At 38.9% G+C, this 21140-nt stretch overlaps 3 protein-coding genes across 3 annotated transcripts; 2 read left to right on the top strand and 1 right to left on the bottom strand.

The window, feature by feature from the left end:
• The first annotated feature begins 484 nt into the window (after positions 1-484).
• Positions 485-9608, top strand: LOC116293154 (protein argonaute-2-like). The gene is made up of 12 exons (XM_031700549.2): positions 485-938; positions 1583-2110; positions 2519-2823; positions 3385-3441; positions 3724-3988; positions 4398-4553; positions 4745-4916; positions 5652-5823; positions 6080-6430; positions 7063-7857; positions 8311-8504; positions 8825-9608. The coding sequence occupies exons 1-12, from the start codon at positions 839-841 to the stop codon at positions 8925-8927; spliced, it is 3198 nt and encodes a 1065-aa protein (XP_031556409.2). The 5' UTR covers positions 485-838; the 3' UTR covers positions 8928-9608.
• On the bottom strand, positions 8991-16572 carry LOC116293155 (succinate dehydrogenase [ubiquinone] flavoprotein subunit, mitochondrial). Its single transcript, XM_089029245.1, has 17 exons — positions 16473-16572; positions 16300-16401; positions 15549-15710; positions 15263-15318; positions 15078-15165; positions 14683-14847; positions 14084-14232; positions 13529-13653; positions 12861-12931; positions 12696-12793; positions 12397-12592; positions 11760-11957; positions 11463-11555; positions 11243-11341; positions 10971-11114; positions 10538-10651; positions 8991-10095 (listed from the first exon to the last, which is right to left on the bottom strand). The coding sequence occupies exons 1-17, from the start codon at positions 16518-16520 to the stop codon at positions 10009-10011; spliced, it is 1995 nt and encodes a 664-aa protein (XP_088885371.1). The 5' UTR covers positions 16521-16572; the 3' UTR covers positions 8991-10008.
• A 134-nt stretch (positions 16573-16706) lies between these two features.
• LOC116293196 (uncharacterized) lies at positions 16707-21084 on the top strand. Its single transcript, XM_031700596.2, has 3 exons — positions 16707-18083; positions 19052-19657; positions 20029-21084. The coding sequence occupies exons 1-3, from the start codon at positions 17336-17338 to the stop codon at positions 20337-20339; spliced, it is 1665 nt and encodes a 554-aa protein (XP_031556456.2). The 5' UTR covers positions 16707-17335; the 3' UTR covers positions 20340-21084.
• Positions 21085-21140: the final 56 nt, after the last annotated feature.

Genomic DNA, 21140 nt, shown 5'->3' with positions numbered 1-21140 from the left:
CCTGGGTCATACATGGACCGTATAGTGGCTACCAGAGGTGCATTCACATGCTTCCAGTTCAACCCTGTTGAGCTGTGCCACAGGGTTATCCATAGACTTTATTCTTTCTTTCTGTTGTCCCTTTTTATTCTCGTAATTTCTCTTCTGTTCATTTTCTTTTTGGTTTTTCTAATGGTTGGCTAGAGCAGTGCTCCTTGGGTCATACATGGACTGTATAGTGGCTGCCAAAGGTGCATTCACATGCTTCCAGTTCAACCCTGTTGAGCTGCGCCGCAGGAATATCCATAGACTTTATTCACATAGTGACGCCAAGATCTTTTAATTGCTTTTCTGGTTTAAATTTAAAAATCCTAATGATATGAGATTCAGAACAAAATTTTGAAGAAAAAATTCTCCCTTCCGGAAGTAAATACTCCCGGAAGTATTTTCTCGTATGACATCACGGTTCACCACTACCCAGGCTTCTCTCGCTCTTGTCACAAATAATATTCAACTTGTTTTGTTGAAGGAGAAGAAAACTTATTGTAGGCCATAATATTGCTAAAACATCCCACTTGGAAAAGCCACTGCCCAAATAAGAAAAAAATGTAATCATTCATGGTTTTCCAGGAATTGTTTCTTCGTATTTTGATTGGTTATTATTGGTTATCGAACGAGTGTTCCACGAATAATTTTCAGCTCGAATTCCAAGAAAAGTGAAAACGCAGCAAAAATTAGAGCTGTCAGCAATAATCCTAGCGTGAAACCTCGAAAAATTGTCTTTAGAAATTACTTCGTAAGGTTTTTTGTTTATCCTATTGCAAGAGAAATAAGTTGAGTTGAGTCTAGAGCGTGAAAAATGGCGAAGAAGAAAGGAAAAGGACGAGGAAGAGGACGAGGACGAGGACAAACCAGCGAAGGACATCAGGAAGTTGGTCAAAAAGCAGCCTCGCAAGAAGGTAAATGGCTAAACACTTCTATGCTTCCTCGCATTAATTGGTCTCCAGAATGAAACCATAGGGCTTTTAAGTGAGACTATCATATCAAGCCTAGAATAAATTGTCACTCATCATTTTCCAGTGTTATGAACGGAGTATTAGAAAGCTCACGCTAAATCCGTGAAACAAATACTAATTTTTAGCACTAGATAGCGATAATTAAACAATAGAAAACAAAGGATTCTGTATGAAATTGTGCTAATTAGTACTATTTAATGATCACGGTTTTAGTGCGTGCACTCTATCTTAATATGGAAGGATATATTCATTATACAACACAACATAGTATCTCTTACCTCTTAAATTAAAAACTCTGATCTCTGATCTCTTAAATTATAAGAACCAAAACGTTTAGTATTTGAAAATATGTATTGATCAGTAGAATTATAGTATGTGCTATCAACAAGAGAGTATTCTATTACTTGGTATCAATCAGCTGAATGAATCTCATTACCGGCCTACAATGACAGTGAACACTACCTCCTTCCCTCTTAACCAGTAGTTTTCTATTTGGGGTGGAGAAAATGAAGTTTACTGGGTTGGGCTTCTTCTAAGCTGACCATTAAAAACTTCATTTATTTCTTCTATGATTTTTAATCTAACAGCATGCGCAAGTGGGTCAAGCTCTCAAGAGCCAAAAGCACCAGGGCCAAAACCTAATGTTCCTTCAGTTCCAATAGTACATACCAATGGACTGCCTCCCCCTGAAACACTTCAAAATGTGCCAAGACCAGGACAATATGATGCCTCAGATTACGACAGGCAAACAAAACAGCTTGAAGAGGCTGTGTCAGGACTGTCTGTTACTAACCCTTCTAAAGGTCAACATATGCAACCCAAAGTCAAGCATGGCACACCCCAAGAACAAAGGACTATGCCAAAACAGGCACCAAGTTTACCACCACAGCCATCGCAGGCGCAGGCACAGCCATCAAAGAGACAGCCACAGCCTTCGCAAGCACAGGCACAGCCATCCCAGACACAGGCACAACCATCGAATAGACGCCCACAGCCACCACAGGGACAACCACAGCCACAGCCATCTCAGGCACTGCCTCCACAGGCTCAGGGCAAAGCACCAAAAAATCAAAGAACTCCACCTAAAGAAGTTTTGGCCAGTTCAATGACTGATGGTAAGGAGTACTTACTCTCATTATTTTGAAATTTTATTATATATATTGTATATATTCAGTGATTGGAGGCAAGAATATATTCTGGAATGGATCATGACCCTTCTCAAAAGGAGGCTAACATGGAAATACAGAAAGAAAAAAAGCCACGAATTCCATTGAGAAAAAGTGTGATTTTTTTGTTTTGTTTCCATGATAGCCTCACATCCAAGTTCTCTTTGAGAAGGGTCCCTTTATTTGGGGGGAGGGGGGAAGAGGGGAGGGGGAAAGTATGGATATTTTGAAATTGTGATGCATTCTTTATTTGGAAGGGAAGTGATTTCTTGGGTGTACACTACAGTATCATAGGTTCTTTTTTCTTTGTGCACTGATCTTCATAACTTTTGAATTTTGAATTTTAATATTTATCAGAAAGGTCCCGTCAACATCAACAAGTGGCACCTCTTCCACGTCGGCCTGACTTTGGAAAAGCAGGAAGACCTATCAAACTAAAAGCTAACTCCTACAGATTGGATTTGCGTAACATTGACTATATCTTCCACTACGATATTGACATCAAGCCAGAGAAAACACCTATCGGAGAATGCCGAGAGGTCGTCAAAAGTGCTGTTAACAAGTATCTGAAATCAGTATTTAATGGAAACAGTCCGGCATTTGATGGTAGGAAGAATTTGTACTGTAGAAACAGACTTCCAGCTGTGGATGGCGAAAAGGGTGTAAGTTGTACTTCATATTTCTGTAGTCCTGAACAATAAAGTATCCATTTCTTATCATATGACCTTGAATCTTAGAGCCTGGACACTAGCAAATCGAGCAATCTGATTGGATAGATCGCATCGCGGACTGGTCTAGATTATCCGGTATTAACCGGTCCGATCGCATATTAATCTTACAGCGAAAACATTTTGTCCTTTTCAATGAAAAGCGGTCATATGATAAAACTCTTATCAACCGAGCTTGGTCGGTCTGTACGGGATAATCTTGATCTTGGTCGGGTACAGACCTCGGTCAAGATTATCCCGTACAGACCTCCCACTTGGTTAATAAGATCTAAATATAAAACTCTAGGATCAGAAATTCCAATGGGTTAGGAGGGTCTGAGAAAGGTACTTTGTATATTCATATTCTCAGAAGTGGATTGGAATCTACATCAGGTCATAGAATATCCATACCTTTCCAATTGAATGGTTCATTTTGGGATCCAATATACCATATTACGATATAAGGGTATTTCAAAAAATTTGAAAATTAAAGGTGAAGGACTTTTCCACTTGCAGCAACAGCTTGAGATCGTACTACCTGGAATAGATGGTGGCAAGGACAGACAGTTTAAGGTAGCTTATTTTCTGTGAGCTGAGTCATAATGGGGGGCAGGTGGGTGGGCAAATGGTAAGGTAAGATGGTAAGGCATGATTTCTATTTTCTATAATAGACATTAAATTAACTGCAAGTTTCCACTATTGCTATGCTATCGCAATATCCAATCTACTATTGCAAAACTATCGCAATTGTCGGAACAATTGCAATACTATTGCAATAGGGAAAAAGTGCTCAATAGTCACCACTAATTAGACTACAATATCTTAGCTTGATACTTTGTTATTTACTCTAAACAGCTAACCATCAAGTATGCAGCTCAGGTTTGTGTAAAAGAACTACAGAACTTTCTTCAAGGAAACTGCAAGATACCCCAGGAGGTGGTTCAAGCTCTTGATATCATATTAAGACAAACTCCTTCGTTACACTTTACTCCCATTGGAAGAAGCTTTTTCCCACCCCCTGACGGTCAGGCAGATTTAGGGGGTGGATGTGAGATGTGGACTGGGTTTTATCAAAGTATCCGACCTTCACAGTGGAAGACAATGCTTGTCAATATTGATGGTGAGCAGACACTTTTTTTAGAAAATATTATAAAATGGGGAGTCAGAGAAAGTATAAATTACAGAGTTTGTATGGAAGAAAATTCAAAGTTCCTGGGGGTAGGGGGTCCTTTTACAAATTCCCTCCATGATAGCGGGAATAGATATTGAATTATAGTGGCACACACAAGCACCTCAAATACAATTTTCCCTTCTTTCCCAATCAAAACAATGCTATGATCATACAAAATAATATCAGTTTTGTAAACTTTGGAGCTGTGCATGCATGGTTTACAGAGATGTTGAAGCCAGTTTGTGCTCTATATACATTGGTCAAGAAGATGGTTATTATTCCCAAGTGCTCACAGAAAGTTTCCACAAAAATGTTTCACATATCTAACATAGAAAATGTTTGTTTTATTCTTAATTAGTGTCTTCCAAAGGATTCGTGAAGCATCAGTCAGTGATAGATTTTCTTTGCGAAACTTTGGCACCCAACTTCAGGGACTTCAGGGAATCAAATCTGACAGACAGGACATGGCAGATGTCACCGCCGATGAGGAAAGAGTTTCTTACCGCCATCAAAGGTAAGTGATACTGACACTACTACTGACAGTTCATTGTTTGTTGAAATATGCACCATGCTCATCATACAGTATGCGGATCCAACAGGAATTGGAATGTAAACCTTCAAATTTTATTGAACCTTGAAACAAAGCCTGGGCTGATCATCAAATAATAATTTGTTGCAACAATGACAAATGTTTTATTCTTGCAGGTTTAAAGATAGAAACGAGTCACATACCTGGCATGAAGAGGAAATATCTCGTAACAAATCTGGGCAAATCTGCCTCTACTCATTATTTTCCTCTACAAGATGAAGGAGCATCCCAACCCAGACAGATATCAGTGGAACAGTATTTCCTTGAGAAATATAGAATAAAACTAAAGTGAGTACTGGAACTGCAGCTATTTGGTCAAAAATATGTTATATTTAAAATGTTAACAAGGTTGGAAATTTTTTTCAGCTCTCATCTTTTAATGCTAAGGTTGAGTGACTCATTTGATTGGCTTAGGGTTTGTTAATTTCATGGTTAAATGATGGTTTTTCCTCAATGTCATATTTAAGGACTGGTATCAGTAGCATAGCGAGGGGGGGCAAAATTTTTGAAAAAAAGTTTTTTTGAAAAAAGAATAACGAAAAAAAAAAACATATTAAACTGAAACGAAAGAGGAAAATAAATTATTACAACCTAAGATTTAAGAATGGTTAATAAAATAATGTTTGTTTCTTCAATTTTTGTTTGAGCGTTTATTTGTTTTATTAGGAAGGAGTAATTTTTTAAAATTTTGGATCAATGCCCCCCCAGCTCCTAGGCCCTCGCTACGCCCCTGACTGGTATTCTTCTCTCCATGAAGATCAACACTGACAACTGATAAAATCCAGTGTATTTGGGCTGAAACCTTGAATCCAGGAGTTGCTTGTTTTGTCATTCTAATTTCTGCTTTTGTTTACCGAACTCAGAAGTGAGACTAATTAAAGCCTGCATACACTGGAGTTTCAAGAGTCGTCAATCGATTTGAGTGTTATCTGCTTAAGATATAGTAAAAGAGTGGTGGCTATAGCCCTTACTGTTAGTGGTTGGTGGTTAACCTGTGTTTAATGTGCAATTTTCTTTCTTAAGGTATCCACATTTGCCTTGTCTCATTGTGGGACAGAAGAACAACTCTCTCCCCATGGAAGTGTGCTTTACAGTTCCTTGTGCCAAGAGAAAGTTAACAGATAAGCAGACTGCTGAAATGATCAAGAAGACTGCAAGACCAGCTTTTGAGAGACAAAAGAAAATATCTCAGTGGGTTAGTATGGGTATAGAGAACCTTATTGGAATCTAAGCTTAATGTTATGGCTACTTAAGGACCTTTGGAAGAAGGACGAGGGTGAAGGAGGGGAGAAGATTGTTCACCTCTGCCCACTTCAGCCTCCCCTCACACACACGTAAACTGTCCCCTGAAGAGCCAAACATTTGAGCCATTTGTCTAGAGAAATCTAAGATCAGAAAACATTAGCTGAATATAAAGTAACCGTAATGTTCTTTTCCTGCTTTCATTTTAGGCTGGAGAACTGGAATCTGCGAGCCGCAGCTATTTAGCTAACGAGTTTGGTATGTCCATCAACAAATCAATGGTAGATGTTGATGGTAGAGTCCTATCTGCCCCAGATGTTAAACTAGGAGACCATGGCACAGTACTCCCTCGGGATGGAGTATGGGATATGAGAGGGAAAAAATTCTTTCATGGAGCTGATGTTAGAGTATGGGCGATGGTTTGTTTTGAGCACCCAAGAAAATGTGATGAAACTGTCACGCGCAAGTTTGCCAGTACGATGAGTAGTGTCTGTCAGAGTGAAGGAATGCGAATGAATGGTGAGCCTTGCAGGATCCAGTATGCCAGAAACAATGATAATGTAAGTCCTTTCCCATCAAGCAAGCCTTCCCATCAAGCAAGCCTTCCCTCTACTTCCCTTGGTTGTCACTGTCTGCATAGTCCCCTTGGCAACTGTCATCAGTGTTTGTCCTAGATCGTGGCACTGTCACTATACTAATGATGGCTGCGAAGGAAAACACTGTTTGCATGGTGTTTGCTTTGTTTAATTTGGCAGAGCAAGAATTAGTAGAGCCTCTAGTTTGGTGTCCCCAGGGGAGCAGGTGTGGGGCCACCTTGCTCTGCCAACTTAACCAAAGCAAACAGCATGCAAACAGTGACTTCATGTATCCTGGGATGGAGGGGAGGGGTGGGGGAAGAGTTATGATCGTCTTGAATTGGGCTACTTTTGTTCAACATTACTTAAAGAAGGATGGGTTCCCTTGAAATAGGTGAGTCTTGATGAGCCTTCTTGTAATCCCCAGTCATCCCCTAGATGTAATCATGGCATAAGGATCACTGGCTATTAAGCGTTATCCTTGCAAAACAAGGAAAATTTTAGAAATATACTTACATTCAGTGAAGGGGAGGTGGAAGCGGTGGGGATGGAGTGGGACGTTTTGTGAATTGCTTCTAGCATTGATTTGGAAATAAGACATTTTATTTATGTTGCAGATTGAACGGCTGTTATCAGACCTTGTTGTCAACTATCAAAATTTGCAGCTTATCCTAGTCGTTCTTCCAATTCAAGGCAATAAGGATATCTACAAGGAAGTTAAACGAGTAGGAGACACTATTCTCGGCATCCCTACACAATGTGTACAGACCAAACAGTTCATGGGTGCAAAACCACAAGTCTGCTCAAACATCGCTATGAAAATAAACGCTAAACTAGGAGGAATCAACCACATTGTTGATCCATCCATGATGCCTGAATTGTTTAAAGATGTGATCATGTTTGGGGCCGATGTGACTCACCCCTCCCCTGGTGAGAAGGAAATTCCCTCGGTTGCTGCTGTTGTTGCAAGCATGGACAGCCATGCCAGTAGGTATGCTGCCAGGGTGAGAGCGCAGACTCATATAAAAGACAAAGCAGCGCAAGAGATCATTGTGAAAATGGCTGACATGGTTAAAGAATTGCTGGTAGAGTTCTATAAACAAACAAAGCTCAAACCAAAAAGAATTATTTTTTACCGGGATGGAGTAAGTGAGGGACAGTTTGATCAAGTCCTTGTGAACGAGGTGAAGGCCGTTCAACAGGCGTGCCTTAACATCCAGAAAGACGGCCAATACCAACCACCTATCACCTTTATTGTGGTCCAAAAGAGACACCATACCAGGCTGTTTTGTGTGGATAGGAATGACCAGTCTGGGAGGGCTGGAAATATTCCTGCTGGAACCACTGTTGATAGTGGTATCACACATCCCTTTGAGTTTGACTTTTATCTCTGCAGTCACCAAGGCATCCAGGTATATGCATTGAAGATTTTGTCCAGTTTCCTCCCTCCTAAGGACCCAACATGATAATTTTATCCGTGAGTTAGCCTTGCCCTGGCTTAGATTAACCCTAAGGTCGTTTCAGGGTTTAATCTGCGAGTTAGTCATGCCCTGTTTTTGATCAGCCCTGAGGTTGTTTCAGGGTTCAGTCTGTGAATAAGCCATGCCCTGTTTTTGATCAGCCCAGAGGTTGTTTCAGGGTTCAGTCTGTGAATAAGCCATGCCCTGTTTTGGATCAGCCCAGAGGTTGTTTCATGGTTCAATCTGTGAGGTAGTCATGCCTGGTTTTTCATTATTCCACATGTTGTATCAGAATTCAATAAAAAAGAGATTGAGGTTTTTCCCTTCTTTCCCCTTCTCACCTTTCCTAACTTTACTTTTGCATTTCAGTGTTTAAACTTCTTCAAGTGTTTTTTCTTGTTTCAGGGAACAAGTCGTCCCACCCACTACCATGTGTTGTACGATGACAACAACTTCACAGCCGATGGTCTTCAGAAACTGACCTATCACTTGTGTCATACGTATGCACGGTGCACCCGTAGTGTATCTATGCCCTCCCCTGCTTACTATGCACACCTGGTAGCCTTCAGAGCACGGCACCATCTGAATGGACTGGTAGGGTGAGTATAATACGACTGACCTATTACTTTTATCACATGTACACACTGTGCACCCGTAGTGTATCTATGCCCTCCCCTGCTTACTATGCACACCTGGTAGCCTTCAGAGCACGTCACCATCTGAATGGATTGGTAGGGTGAGTATAATACAACAGTTACTGACCTATTACTTTTGTCACACGTACGCACCCATAGTGTATCTATGCCCTCCCCTGCTTACTATGCCTGGTTGCACCCAAAGAGTATTCCCATTTATTTTTTCCCTGAAAACTGTTTGCCATTTATTTTTTTCTCATTAAAATGTTTTTCCTTTCTTTTAGAGCAAGACAGGATGACCACAGGTCAGAGGAAGAATTGATGCAAGAATTTAATAAAGCCATCAGCGTTAACGACAAAGTAAAGAGTGGAATGTATTTCACATAAAGGAAATAGACTTGATGTCATGTTACATGTAAATATAAGGTATCCCATATTCATAATTCAATGTTGAGTTGATCTTTGCATTTAATTCAAGGTACAAACAAAATTTCAGAAGGTTGATCCAAAGTTTTGTTAAATGTTTGGTTGTCAACTTAATTGCCAAGGTCATGCAAATAATGAAGCAATGACATTTCTGGTCTCCTGGCACAGCCACATTGACTAAGATTGTTCCTTAAGATTGATTCATGTCAGTACTGATTTACAAATTTAAGCCTTTAACTTAGAAAGTACTTCAAGATGCTGTATTTATTCCTTATTCCTTTTTGTTTTTGAGTCAATGACTATCTGATCTTGGGCATATTGTATGCTTATACATGAATCTCTTCTGAAACCCAGGCCATTTACTCAGCAGGCTGTATTTATAGATAGATTCCAGATATTACTAGAGAATGTTAGAAAATATTATAAAGGTTATATAGCTGTACTTGTTTAACACAATGTAAAATAAATTTAAATAATTTTTTTAAAATTAGCAATGACTATGGACAGATAATTAATCAAAGCAAAATTGGACTAAAAGAATTTTGTGCAGGTCTACTCTCTCTAAACTGACAGAAAGGGTTTGCAAATAATCACCTTTTACAAGATTCACAATTTCTAATAAAAAAATTAGGTAGTCTTATAGTCGAACAAATATTTTTTATTGGACAAAATGCACATACCGAAAATAAGAATCTCATAGTATGAATAAACTACCTTTATTTTACATATCTGCATGTCACAAAACATGACATAAATATTATATTAGCTAAAAGATCATGGAATTATCAGATACTTTGATGAAATTCTAAGCATAGACTCTTATCAAGAAATGCCTTGATAACCAACATGGCTTTTTATTGGAAAAAAAAACACTTCTTATTTTGACACCCATCAAATTTTCAAGATGAGACTGGTTTACCATTGCAATGACAAGGCTATTTAATAAAATTATTGTCTGAACACCAGATATCTTGTTATAGACATTAGTGGTAACTGACAAGATTGTAGTGATGGTTATATCTTGTAGTTTGTTGTCGTTGATTTAGTAGGATCTCACTGCTGGAGGCACAGTAGCACACTTGTCTTGATCCAAGGTGTAGTCAATGACCTCACGATAATCCAGCTTATACTACAAAAACAAGAGAGACATCAAAAGAGTGCAATAGGTTCAAAGATTTCGATAGGTACACACATCTTCTTACGAGACAGCATTCTGGAATTTGTGTGCATTGCATTGCTTGTATCGAGACTAGACGAAAATATTTGCTCACTCAGATAGGACTGTGGGCAGCCAATACAGCCTAACAGTAACCAATTTTATAGACTCTTACAGTTATTATAAATGTTGGGTTTTTCTCTTAGGTGACCCAGAGAGCTTCAGGCATTACTAAACATTTTTTTCCAAAACACTGTCACTAATTCAAAATCAATCATAAAAGCTTAGTCATTTTCCTAGGGTCTGTAATGCTGCCTAGTATCCAAACTTACTTCAACAAAGCAATTTGTAATGAAAAAATGGATGGGAATTAAAAAATGGTTTCCCAAGCAACCTGCATGTTGGTTACCCTTACCTTTCCAGTGTCAGGGTCTATCCAGGAAAGAGTGTGTTTTCTCCAGTGCTGGTCCAATGGTTTCTTTGTCTGCCCTTCAAGGGGTTTGGAGAAGTCATACTCATCTATACGATCCTGGGGGAGAAAAATGGCATGGACACTGTACAAAATTGATGAACATTTTGATCATATACCACAACATGGAGGACTTTACAATAGCAAGTAAGTAGTATGTTAGTTATGGCTTTGGAATTGACTGGAAGCCAAACATGGTATGAGAGATGACTGTACTAAGTAAACCACAAGTCGAGTTATGGTCCCATCATAGCACAGAAGTTGTTGTTTTTCCTAGACTCGTGGGATTTGCTTCATACTGCTGCTCAACACTCTGGTGAGCTGTTTGTGAATGAATTGCATTTCCCATCAGAAACCACAGCGACACAATAAATGTTACCTTGTAATCTTCTCTAGCATGTGCACCTCGACTCTCTTTTCGATTCTCGGCACTGCCAATTGTTTGTACTGAGTTGATCATCAGATTTTGAAGTTCCAAGGCCTCTATGAGATCAGTATTCCACACCAAACTGCGATCATATAACTTGAAAAATAATCACAGTAATATATAAATAAATCTGCATGTCACATTAACTAAGGCCAAGAACAGGAACTAAAATACTAAATTTACTGGAGTTCCTCAGTGTTCAGCTTTGGGTCCCCAATGCTCACCTTAAGGTCCTTTAATTCTTTATAAGCTTCGTCTATTAATTTGCAGCCTTCCTCTAAAACTGTCCCAGTCCTGAATACTGCTGCATTGTTTTGCATAATCTAAACAAAAAACCGCAAAAAATTACATTTTGAGGTATTCCAAGTGTTTTGCAGCATGGAGTGCATACTAAGAAGCTTGGACATCCTTACTCTAGGAATATTATGGCTGAAGCAGCCTTACCTTTTGCATTTTCAACCTCAGTTGTGCTGTGGGAGTGCTTCCATTGGCATGACGTACTACATCTAAATTGGCAACTGACTCTTCTCCGGCACTCTACAAAAAACAAGATAATGTATGGCTCAAAGTTAAATATCAGTGTGTGGGAGAGCAAGAACCTTTGACACTAAATTGATTTATGGTGGTGTTACACGACCCATGGTATGGAGAGTTAAGCTATGTAATCTGGATTCACAAATCTCTGTTTTTCATTCAAGCCCTAGTTTTCCAGCTAAACATGTACAGTAAGCTAATGCTCACCTGCTTGAGTTCTGGTAAGGACTCTCCTGGTTTGTTTTCCTTTGCAATGAAGTTTGCACAGGCACGACCAAAAACAACCAAATCTAACAAGGAGTTGGCTCCCAGACGATTAGCACCATGTACTGATGCACAGGCTGCCTCCCCTGCAGCCCACAGACCCTCGACAACTACATCCTTGCCATTCTTGGTTGTCAGGACCTGTGAAGTAATAATTTTTTTTTGTTATGTAAGCATTAACATTTTTTATGAAAATATTTTTGCTGTGCTATGTGTGCTACATTGTAAACACTTTCATAAGTTTTTCATTTCTTTTTGACAAGTTTTAATTGTCCTCTTTACTGCTAAGCAATAAGTTATCAGCACTTCACTTTCATGTTTTGTTGTCATTAGATGTACAAAACTCTGCCTATCAAGTTTGTAAAAGTGTTCATGGTATGGCGCATAGCACAGCAATACTCTAATACTCAGAATAAATGGAAAATAATATTGGAGTCATAAGTCTATAAGTAACTTTTGACAATGGTCCTCTGCTTCCCTCTTTTGTTTGGTGTGATTTAACTAAGTTAACAGTCCAGAATGCATTGTTGCAATAGACTAGCGATATAGTACAATATGTTAGTCGTACAAGAAATCTTACCTGTCCTTTATAGTTGGTGGGTATTCCACCCATGTTGTAATGCACTGTAGGTAACACTGGGATTGGGTCTCGGGTTACATCAACACCAGCAAAAATCATGGCAGTCTCGGAGATTCCAGGTAGGCGTGTCTTGAGTGTCTCTGCAGGTAAGTGGGAAAGCTGTAGATAGATGTGGTCTTTGTTTGGGCCAACACCTCTGCAAGTAACATCAAAAGTGAGATGTAATGAGGAAAACAATGACCCATTAGATTTATCAAGATAATAATATCTCCGCATGAGCATTACGATCTATTACATACCTTCCTTCTCTGATTTCTATTGTTTCTGATCTTGAAACTACATCTCTTGATGCAAGATCCTTGGCTGTTGGTGCATATCTTTCCATGAAACGTTCACCCTAAAATCCAAAAAAAAAGACTTTGTGTAGATTCAAGCATCCTACTGCAAACAGTATTCATTCATACCTCACTGTTTATCAGATATCCTCCCTCTCCTCTCGATCCCTCTGTAATAAGACATCCAGCACCATATATTCCTACAAATAATTATCACATGAATAAGATTACTTGCAATTCCCTAACTTGTTGCAACACCCTAACTTGTTGCAACAATTGAGCAAATCTACTGGTTATTTCTTTCCTAATTTGTTTTGAGGGTTTTTCTTGGCATTCTTTAATTCTTTCCCCTCACAAGACATAATATTTATGATTTTTAAACTCCTGGTGTCAACCAGCATAAATGAATAAAACTGTTCAGTATAATCTTACACTTGAATATAGAGTTTCTCGAGCTGTGATTGGTCGAACAACTGATAATTCTGAGACGATCATCAATGCTGGTAAATATCCCACCGATAACCACTTGGCCATCAGCGAATAATTGTTAAATATTGGTTCTTTCCTTTGCTCCAAGGGTTTTTCTCCAGGTTCTCTAGTTCCCCCCCCCCCCCCCCCCCCCCCCCTGCACAAGTTAACATGTTTCCTATGGATAAGTTGTACCAGTTATTGCCTTTTAAAATATTACCCTTCCACAAAGGGTAACTGTTATTTGACTGTTGGTTAAGTTCATGTCATTTTTCCAAACAAAAGTTTTTAAAAATCTCATTCAAATTAAGTGCGGAGTAATCATTTACCAGTTGGATGGAACTGAACAAACTCCATGTCCTGGTTCAGTAATCCTGCTCTGGATATCATAGCTGTACCATCACCTGTGCAGGTATGTGCTGACGTACATGAGAAGTAGGCACGACCATACCCTCTGAATCCAATAAGAAAACCATAATAAAAATCTATAAAGAATTAGGTATTGGCTGTGTGGATCCAGGAAGCATACATCTACGTACACAACAGGCCTGTTAACTTGGGGTGCGATAGGTATTGCCACACCCTAAATTGCTTTTAATTTTGGTTTGTCCAGAGTGTATTGTACTCGCATATTATAGTCGATTTTACAAAAATTTCAAGATTAGGTTGGGGGCCAACTTTTGAACTTAAAAATGAAGTTCATAAAATTGTAACTTCTTGAACTTGCTGTCAAAGTTCTGAACTTTGATTGGGTTGAAATTAAACATAGTTTGGAGCCTGATTATGATAAGTAATGCGATTCAACTGACCATGACAAACTTATATACCAGCATCTCTCTGGCTTCCACACGCAAGAAATAAAATAATGGACATAGTTAACATACCCTGTAGCCATGACAGTATTCTTCGCTCTGAATCTGTGTAGAGAGCCATCTTCAACACAGAGAGCAATACAGCCAACACATTTACCATCTTCCATCAGGAGGTCCAGGGCAAAGTACTCAATGAAGTATTCACAATCATATCTCAAGGACTACAGAATACAACGAATAGGAAACTGATAAACATAAAAAATGATGCTTGTATATCAATACCTTGGAAGCAGAAGAGGAGGATTGTTGTTACACCCCCTCAGCAGTGTTTCATTTTTGGGGCATGAATCGATACAGCAAAGTCTATGCTATGCACACAATTTGTTTCAAGGCTCCACAATAACTTACAACTTCAGATCTTCATACTCCTGACCACATGAGAATGCAGTTATAACTCATTACCTTTGGGCATGATAATTTCCCATTTCAAAAGTATGTGTCATTTCCTATATATAGAGAGAATTATATCTTTGTTTGAATTGTATCCATATTCATTTATCTTCACAGGTGCAACAGTTAAACAAAGAAATGATACTCTAGGGAATGACAAGTCTGAAATGGGAAAACATTACGCCCTAGTAAAAGAGGCATATTAAGATGTAAACATATACCTGTCCATATAAGGTATGAAGAAGAGAGTGTCCAGTTCTGTCGGCAACAGCACAACATCTGTGAGCCTGTCCACCTTTACCATAATCATAACTCTGACCACCAAATGCTCTCTGGTAGATGGTACCCTTTTCTGTTCTACTGAATGGCATGCCATAGTTTTCAAGCTGAAATAAAAGTTTTGAAAATTAGTCCTACAGGGAATATTGTGTGAATTTAATCCACCAGGGATTAAACTTGGTGTTCGTCAACTAGTCAAATACTTTGATAAGTGAAATTTTGTTTTGGCTCGTAAAACTTGGTTCTGGGTAGTGAAACTGGTTTGCTATTAAACTGTATAGATAGAGTACCTTAGATTATTATTTTTTATTATTATCATTATTATTATTATTATTACCTCTATGACAGCCTGTGGGGCTTCTTCTGTCATGTAATGAATGGCATCCTGGTCTCCCAGCCAGTCACTTCCTTTAACAGTATCATACCTACACAATAATGTACAAAATGTTACATTGCACTTCCTTGTCAATAATGAATGTACATGTATGTGCAATAATGTGTTATGTGTTAATGCCATCTTACATGTGCCATCGCCAGTCATCCGGCTCCATGTTACCAAGAGCAGCATTGATTCCTCCCTGAAAAAAACAAAACATTAATCTCTAACTTAGCAAAGTTAGTTTGTCTACTAGGGAGCATGAGGGGGGGGGTTGTCTACTAGGGAGCATGGGGGGGTTGTTTACTAGGGAGCACGTGTGGGGGGGGGGGGGGGGGGGGGGGTTTGGGGGGTTTTTCTCCCAAAAAGAATTAGCAGAATTAAGTTTAAAGGCAGAAGTTTTTTTAAACCTGACACATTGAATCATTGTACCTGAGCAGCTACTGTATGAGATCTTGTTGGAAATAGTTTTGTGACACAAGCAGTCTTGAATCCTTCCTGCGCCAGACCAAAGGCAGCTCTGAGACCTGCACCTCCAGCACCTACCACCACGGCATCATAGGTATGGTCTACCACTGGGTATTCACGAGAAATCTGTAAAGAAAATTAACATCATATGGAAAATATGAACTTTGCTATCGAGAAGTGGGAAAATGGAAAGTGTAGATCAATGAGATGGGAGGGATTTATAAATGCTTCCATGTTTTCTTTTTTTTTAATGTTTAAGTATTTCTTCAAACACAAAATAGAAAATTTCAAAACTCTTAAATTTCCAGGATAAAAAGTATTATATTAGACGTCAGTCATAATAACAAAGTTGACATTACAAACAGCTGATCTTGCTACTATATTTGTCTGAGATAGATAAACGATGACAAAACCGTAAAATTTTTAACGATTGGCTTGATTTCTATCTGCGCATTACACGATCATTGCAAACTGGAACAATATTAATAAAAAGCAATAATGCAAAGTGTACAAGAATGTAAAGAAATTTTTTTTAGTACATGCAGAGAGTCACGAACGCATCTTATTATTGCATAACACATTGAGATTTCCTACCAAAACAAATGAATTACATAACAAAAAATACGCTGTATTACAGGATAATGAGAAAGACCATAAAGACAACAGTCTATCCTAAAAGGAATTTTTATTAGTAGGCTATAATATGAGGTCTGACCTCTCCTTTTGAGGTCTTGTCCTGGTTTCGTCTTCCTTCGATCTTGAAGTGGAAGTTTCTGCTACATGTTGCTCGAAGTGCTGTACTCGCAAGGCCAGTAGCCTGAAAACAAACTCAAATCAGCCACAGGATTCACCTATAGATACAGTTTCATTGTATTCCAAGGGTTATACCTTTGTAGGGTTGAAAATAGGTGAAGTTTTTACCCTCGAAAGCCACATTTTCTTTTCGTAGTCGACCTCCAACTCACGAATTTTGGTTTGGACTTCAGCGCATGCGCTGTACTACTGAAATGCGAACAAATATCGACTAAGATTTCGGTGGTACGAAGTGGCGGCAACAAATCGGAAGGAAGTCGGAAGGAAATCGGAAGGCCGGGAAAATTAGATTAATTCTGTTGCCAAGCCTTGCTTGACGCCTGTTTACTTTCTACATGAGCGTATAAGAAAATAACGTTTTGACGCTCTTTCTTCCGTTGAAATCACTGGAAAGGACTGCCAAGAATAGAGGAATGTCTTCTTATTTCCATAACTGAGCTGTCATTGCAAAAAACTGGAAGAAGTATTGAAAAAAATGATTTGAAAGGTTGACTTTGCGTTACCATGTTGTGCTTGTCATTCTCTAGAAGTTTCTTCTTCGAGCAAGTCGGAAATAAAGACGTTTATGAACGGTGTTAGACGTGAACAGAACCATCTTCTACTTCGTTGGGCAAACATATCAGTTAAGTTACAGCGGAATTCATCTATTATTTATCCAGAATAGCGCACTTTAACATATTACTTGGATTCTTTCATGGCGGCGAGTGAAGGCACGGAATTATCTGAGTAATTAAAAGATTATGAAGAACTCTACAAAAGATAAACTGGTGTCAGAAAAAAGTTGCTAAGTTGCGGTGATTTTTAGCTTGGTGTGAATACTCCAGCCAACCAAATAGCCTTCAACATCGTAATATTTTGTACAAAAACTATATTGTATGTACATTAAATTTAAAGTCATAAATTCAAGAGCACACCTAGATTGATAACATTGAGAAAAGATGCCTCCTAGACAGCCTCCTCATGTGGTGTGCTATATCTGTGGCCGGCTTTATGGAACTAGCAGTGTTTCAATTCACATTCCAAAATGCCTAGAAAAATGGAAAGCAGAGAATAGGCAACTCCCGAAGCACATGCGCCGACCAGTCCCTAGAAAACCCCAAGGATGGGGCGTAGGGGAGATGTCAAGTAACTTAGAAGCAATGAATGAAATGGCCTTCCAATCCTCACAGATGCAACTACTACCTTGTGAGTTTTGTGGACGGACTTTTAATCCTGATAGACTTGCCATTCACCAACGTAGTTGTAGACCAAACAATACCTCTAAGCCTTCAAAGAATTTTGATCCTTCTAAATTACGATCAAATAGCCCTGGTTCAAGAGGATATAGAAGTCCCAGTCCAAAGATGCCTGTAAAACCAAGGACTGTTGTCTGCTATATATGTGGACGGGAATTTGGCACCAAATCTATCAACATTCATGAACCCCAGTGTTTGAAGAAATGGGAATTAGAAAACAGTCAGCTTCCAAAACATATGAGAAGACCCTATCCAGTTAAACCACAGATTCTACCCAGCTTGGGACCTGATGGTGGCATGGATTTGGAAAGAAGGAATCAACTGGCATTTGAATCTTCTAAAGGCCAGCTCTTGCCCTGCCCAAATTGTGGAAGGACATTTCTGCCTGACAGGCTAGAGGTCCATTTGCGCTCATGCCGACCATCATCCAAAAGTATGCCAGTAAACACAGGTATGGCAAAAGATAATCCAATCATAACTGATTGAAAACTTGGTCTTCACTTTAGTTCCCAGTATTTTATGATGTACCCTTCTTACTCTGTTTTTGGAAACAAGTTTTATTTCTTAAGAGGTTGCAGTAGGAAAATCTTAAATGTTTTTCACAGCAATTTAATAGTCCAAGACCTAGGTCACCTGATTAGGTTGCCCTATCATCCATTAAGCCACATTTAGGACCATGTTAGAAATATCCATCTAATGGATAATAAGAAAATCAATTAACAGGCTAACCAGCTTTTACAATTACTTTTGAAATGTCTAAGATTTGATCGTCTGGCAGATTTTTTTATATTTTTAACTTGAATATCAATGGCCATTTGGGTTTGAGACTTCAATTGAAGGCATTTTTGCTTCTTATTAAATAATAGTCTTAATCATAACAAAGAAATTGTCACTCACGTTGTCATGTTTGCCTGGTAATTAAACCTAAACCCAACAAAACTATAAAGATAATTCAAATAATATATGCATCATCATTACTGTCTTGCATATATGCAAATCCTAAAACAAAGAAAAAAAACGATGATTTGGACATTGAAACCTATCCTAATGTAGCCAATATTGACAAAAGTATAGATTATGCAGCTGTATCAAATCTATTGACTTCAGTTAATAGTTCTTTTTTGAATTCACATTTTAAACCTCATTACACTTAAATAAAATAACAGTGATGCTTTTATTAAGAAGGCACACTTCATTAATTGACAACCCAGTTGCACTGAGTCATGATCAGAATTTTTTCTTTCCATATTTACTGTTAAGCAAACCTCTATATTTCATACCCTCTATTAAGTAGACACCAAGGTCTGAAGGTGTCCACTTAATACAGGTACCAATGTATACATCTAAACTATATTTATTTTAAATAAATTTACATATTAAGTAAAATGGAGCTGTAAATACTGTGATGTTTGTTTCCAGGCTCTAGGCTGTCTCCACGTAACTCCAGCACAAACCTTGGATCAGCATCAAACAGAATGGGAGTACCAAGGGAAGAAACGTTTACACGTGAAAGAGTATCTAGTGGAAGTCCTGGCTTAAGATCTGGAGATGGTCAGAAATTCAGCAAAATGCAACCCACAAGAAAAGCGTCAGGCAAAAGATTATCACCCAAGTCATTTGCCAAGAAAGCCAGTTCTTCAACACGCCCCCCTGCAAGATTGTCACCTCTTTCTAATCAGGGCTCCCCACAGGCAAGCCCTAAACGCCAAACACTTGGTAGTTATAACAAGGTCGACAGCAGTCAGTATGGTCAGTATGGCACCTCTCTGGCAGGGAACTATCCAGATGGACCATCAGAAGGTTCTGAACAAAATGTAAACCTTGTCCCCTGCTCAAACTGTGGCCGCAACTTTGCCTCAGACAGGATTTCAAAGCACATGTCAATTTGTGTCAAGACTAGTTCAAAGCAGCGAAAAGTGTTTGATGCTACTAAAGCAAGAACACAGGGGACGGAAGCAGCTTCATATGCAAGAATCAAGAAACCAGAACCACCTAAACCAAAGAATAATTGGAGAGCTAAACATGGTGAGAAAGAAATGTGATTGCTTGCTCACTTACTCGCTTGCCCATCCATCCATCCCTTTCTCCCTCCTCCTCCTGTCATTAGTGACCTCTAAATCTGACACAAGTGCTAGAATGAGTAGAAGTAGGAGTTTTAAAATTGGTCCTGTGCTTGTGGTTAACACTGAATCTTAGTCGGTTTCTGATTTTTTACTGTCTAAAGATTCAATCTACGTACACCACCACACCTTCTAACCCATTCATTTCCCATTCTATAAGCACTAGTGAGTGACTAAGTTATTCATGTTATTCATTAATCTTTTACACTCCCTACCACTCTCAGAAAAGAACTATTTATTTACACTCAACAATTTTCATTGCTCTTTACATTTCAGAGGACTTCATCCGATCCATCCGTGATGCCAGAAAAGTAAAGCAACATCTTGATAAAGGAGGCAAGTTATCAGACCTACCACCCCCACCCCCCAGTGAAAACCCTGACTATGTCTTGTGCAGGTTTTGTCAACGAAGGTTTAACCCAATAGTTGCAGAGCGGCACATTCCAAAGTGCCAAAATACTGTTAACAGACCTTCGCCTCCAAAACAACGAGCTATACCTCTGGGTGGTACTAGGAATACCGGTGTGGGTGGTAAACCAAACAGTCCTCGCTTTAGCTGTGGAGCAATGATGAGGAAATACAAGTGATTACCGGTGCTAGACATTTGAAGAACATGTTTGTTGACTACTGACACTATCAACATTTTATCAACAAGCAACCAATACACAGTTCTGACACTCCACTCATCACACTTTCCAACACCCCACTGTCTACCTACTGACAAGTAACACTACGGACAACCTTCTGACATCCTACTGACACTCCAGTGCAAGCCTTCTAATACCCCACTGTCTACCTACTGACAAGTAACACTACGGACAACCTTCTGACATCGTACTGACACCCCAGTGCAAGCCTTCCAACAGCCTACTATCTACCTACTGACAAGTTACACCCTACTGACAACCAACCAAACAACACCCTACTGTCAAACATACCTACCATTACCTACCAACAAAAACTTGAGGGTCTATTCTTTGTCATAACATATTTACCTTTAGTTAACTAGAGCTTAAAAATATGATCAGTTTGCCTAGTAAAAGTACAGCAGCAATGTTTATGGCTTCCTGATAACGAACTTTGATCTCATAGTGCATAATCATTCCCATGAGAATAAAAATCTTTGTTTAACCCTATATGACTTCAACTAAGCGCTTGAATGCCAGGCTACGCAGGGTAAATCTATCCTACCAGTCAACATGGCTGTTGCATGAGAAAGGTTCATCGGCACTGACTATAAAATAGATTTTATTCCTTGTTGTAGGAATTGCTGATGTTTTAAAATTCCTGATGGTCAGGAGCTAAAATAAAATACAATTTATTTTTTTCAAATCTGGTATCCTAAAATAAGTGTTCTGATTGGCTGCACAAGGGAGTGGTATTTTTCT

The sequence above is a fragment of the Actinia tenebrosa genome, unplaced genomic scaffold, assembly GCF_029948245.1.
Source record: "Actinia tenebrosa isolate PJP-AT-01 unplaced genomic scaffold, QUT_ActTen_1.0 PGA_scaffold13__45_contigs__length_12533684, whole genome shotgun sequence".
NCBI lineage: Eukaryota > Metazoa > Cnidaria > Anthozoa > Actiniaria > Actiniidae > Actinia > Actinia tenebrosa.
This window is presented reverse-complemented; position numbering and strand designations above follow the sequence as displayed.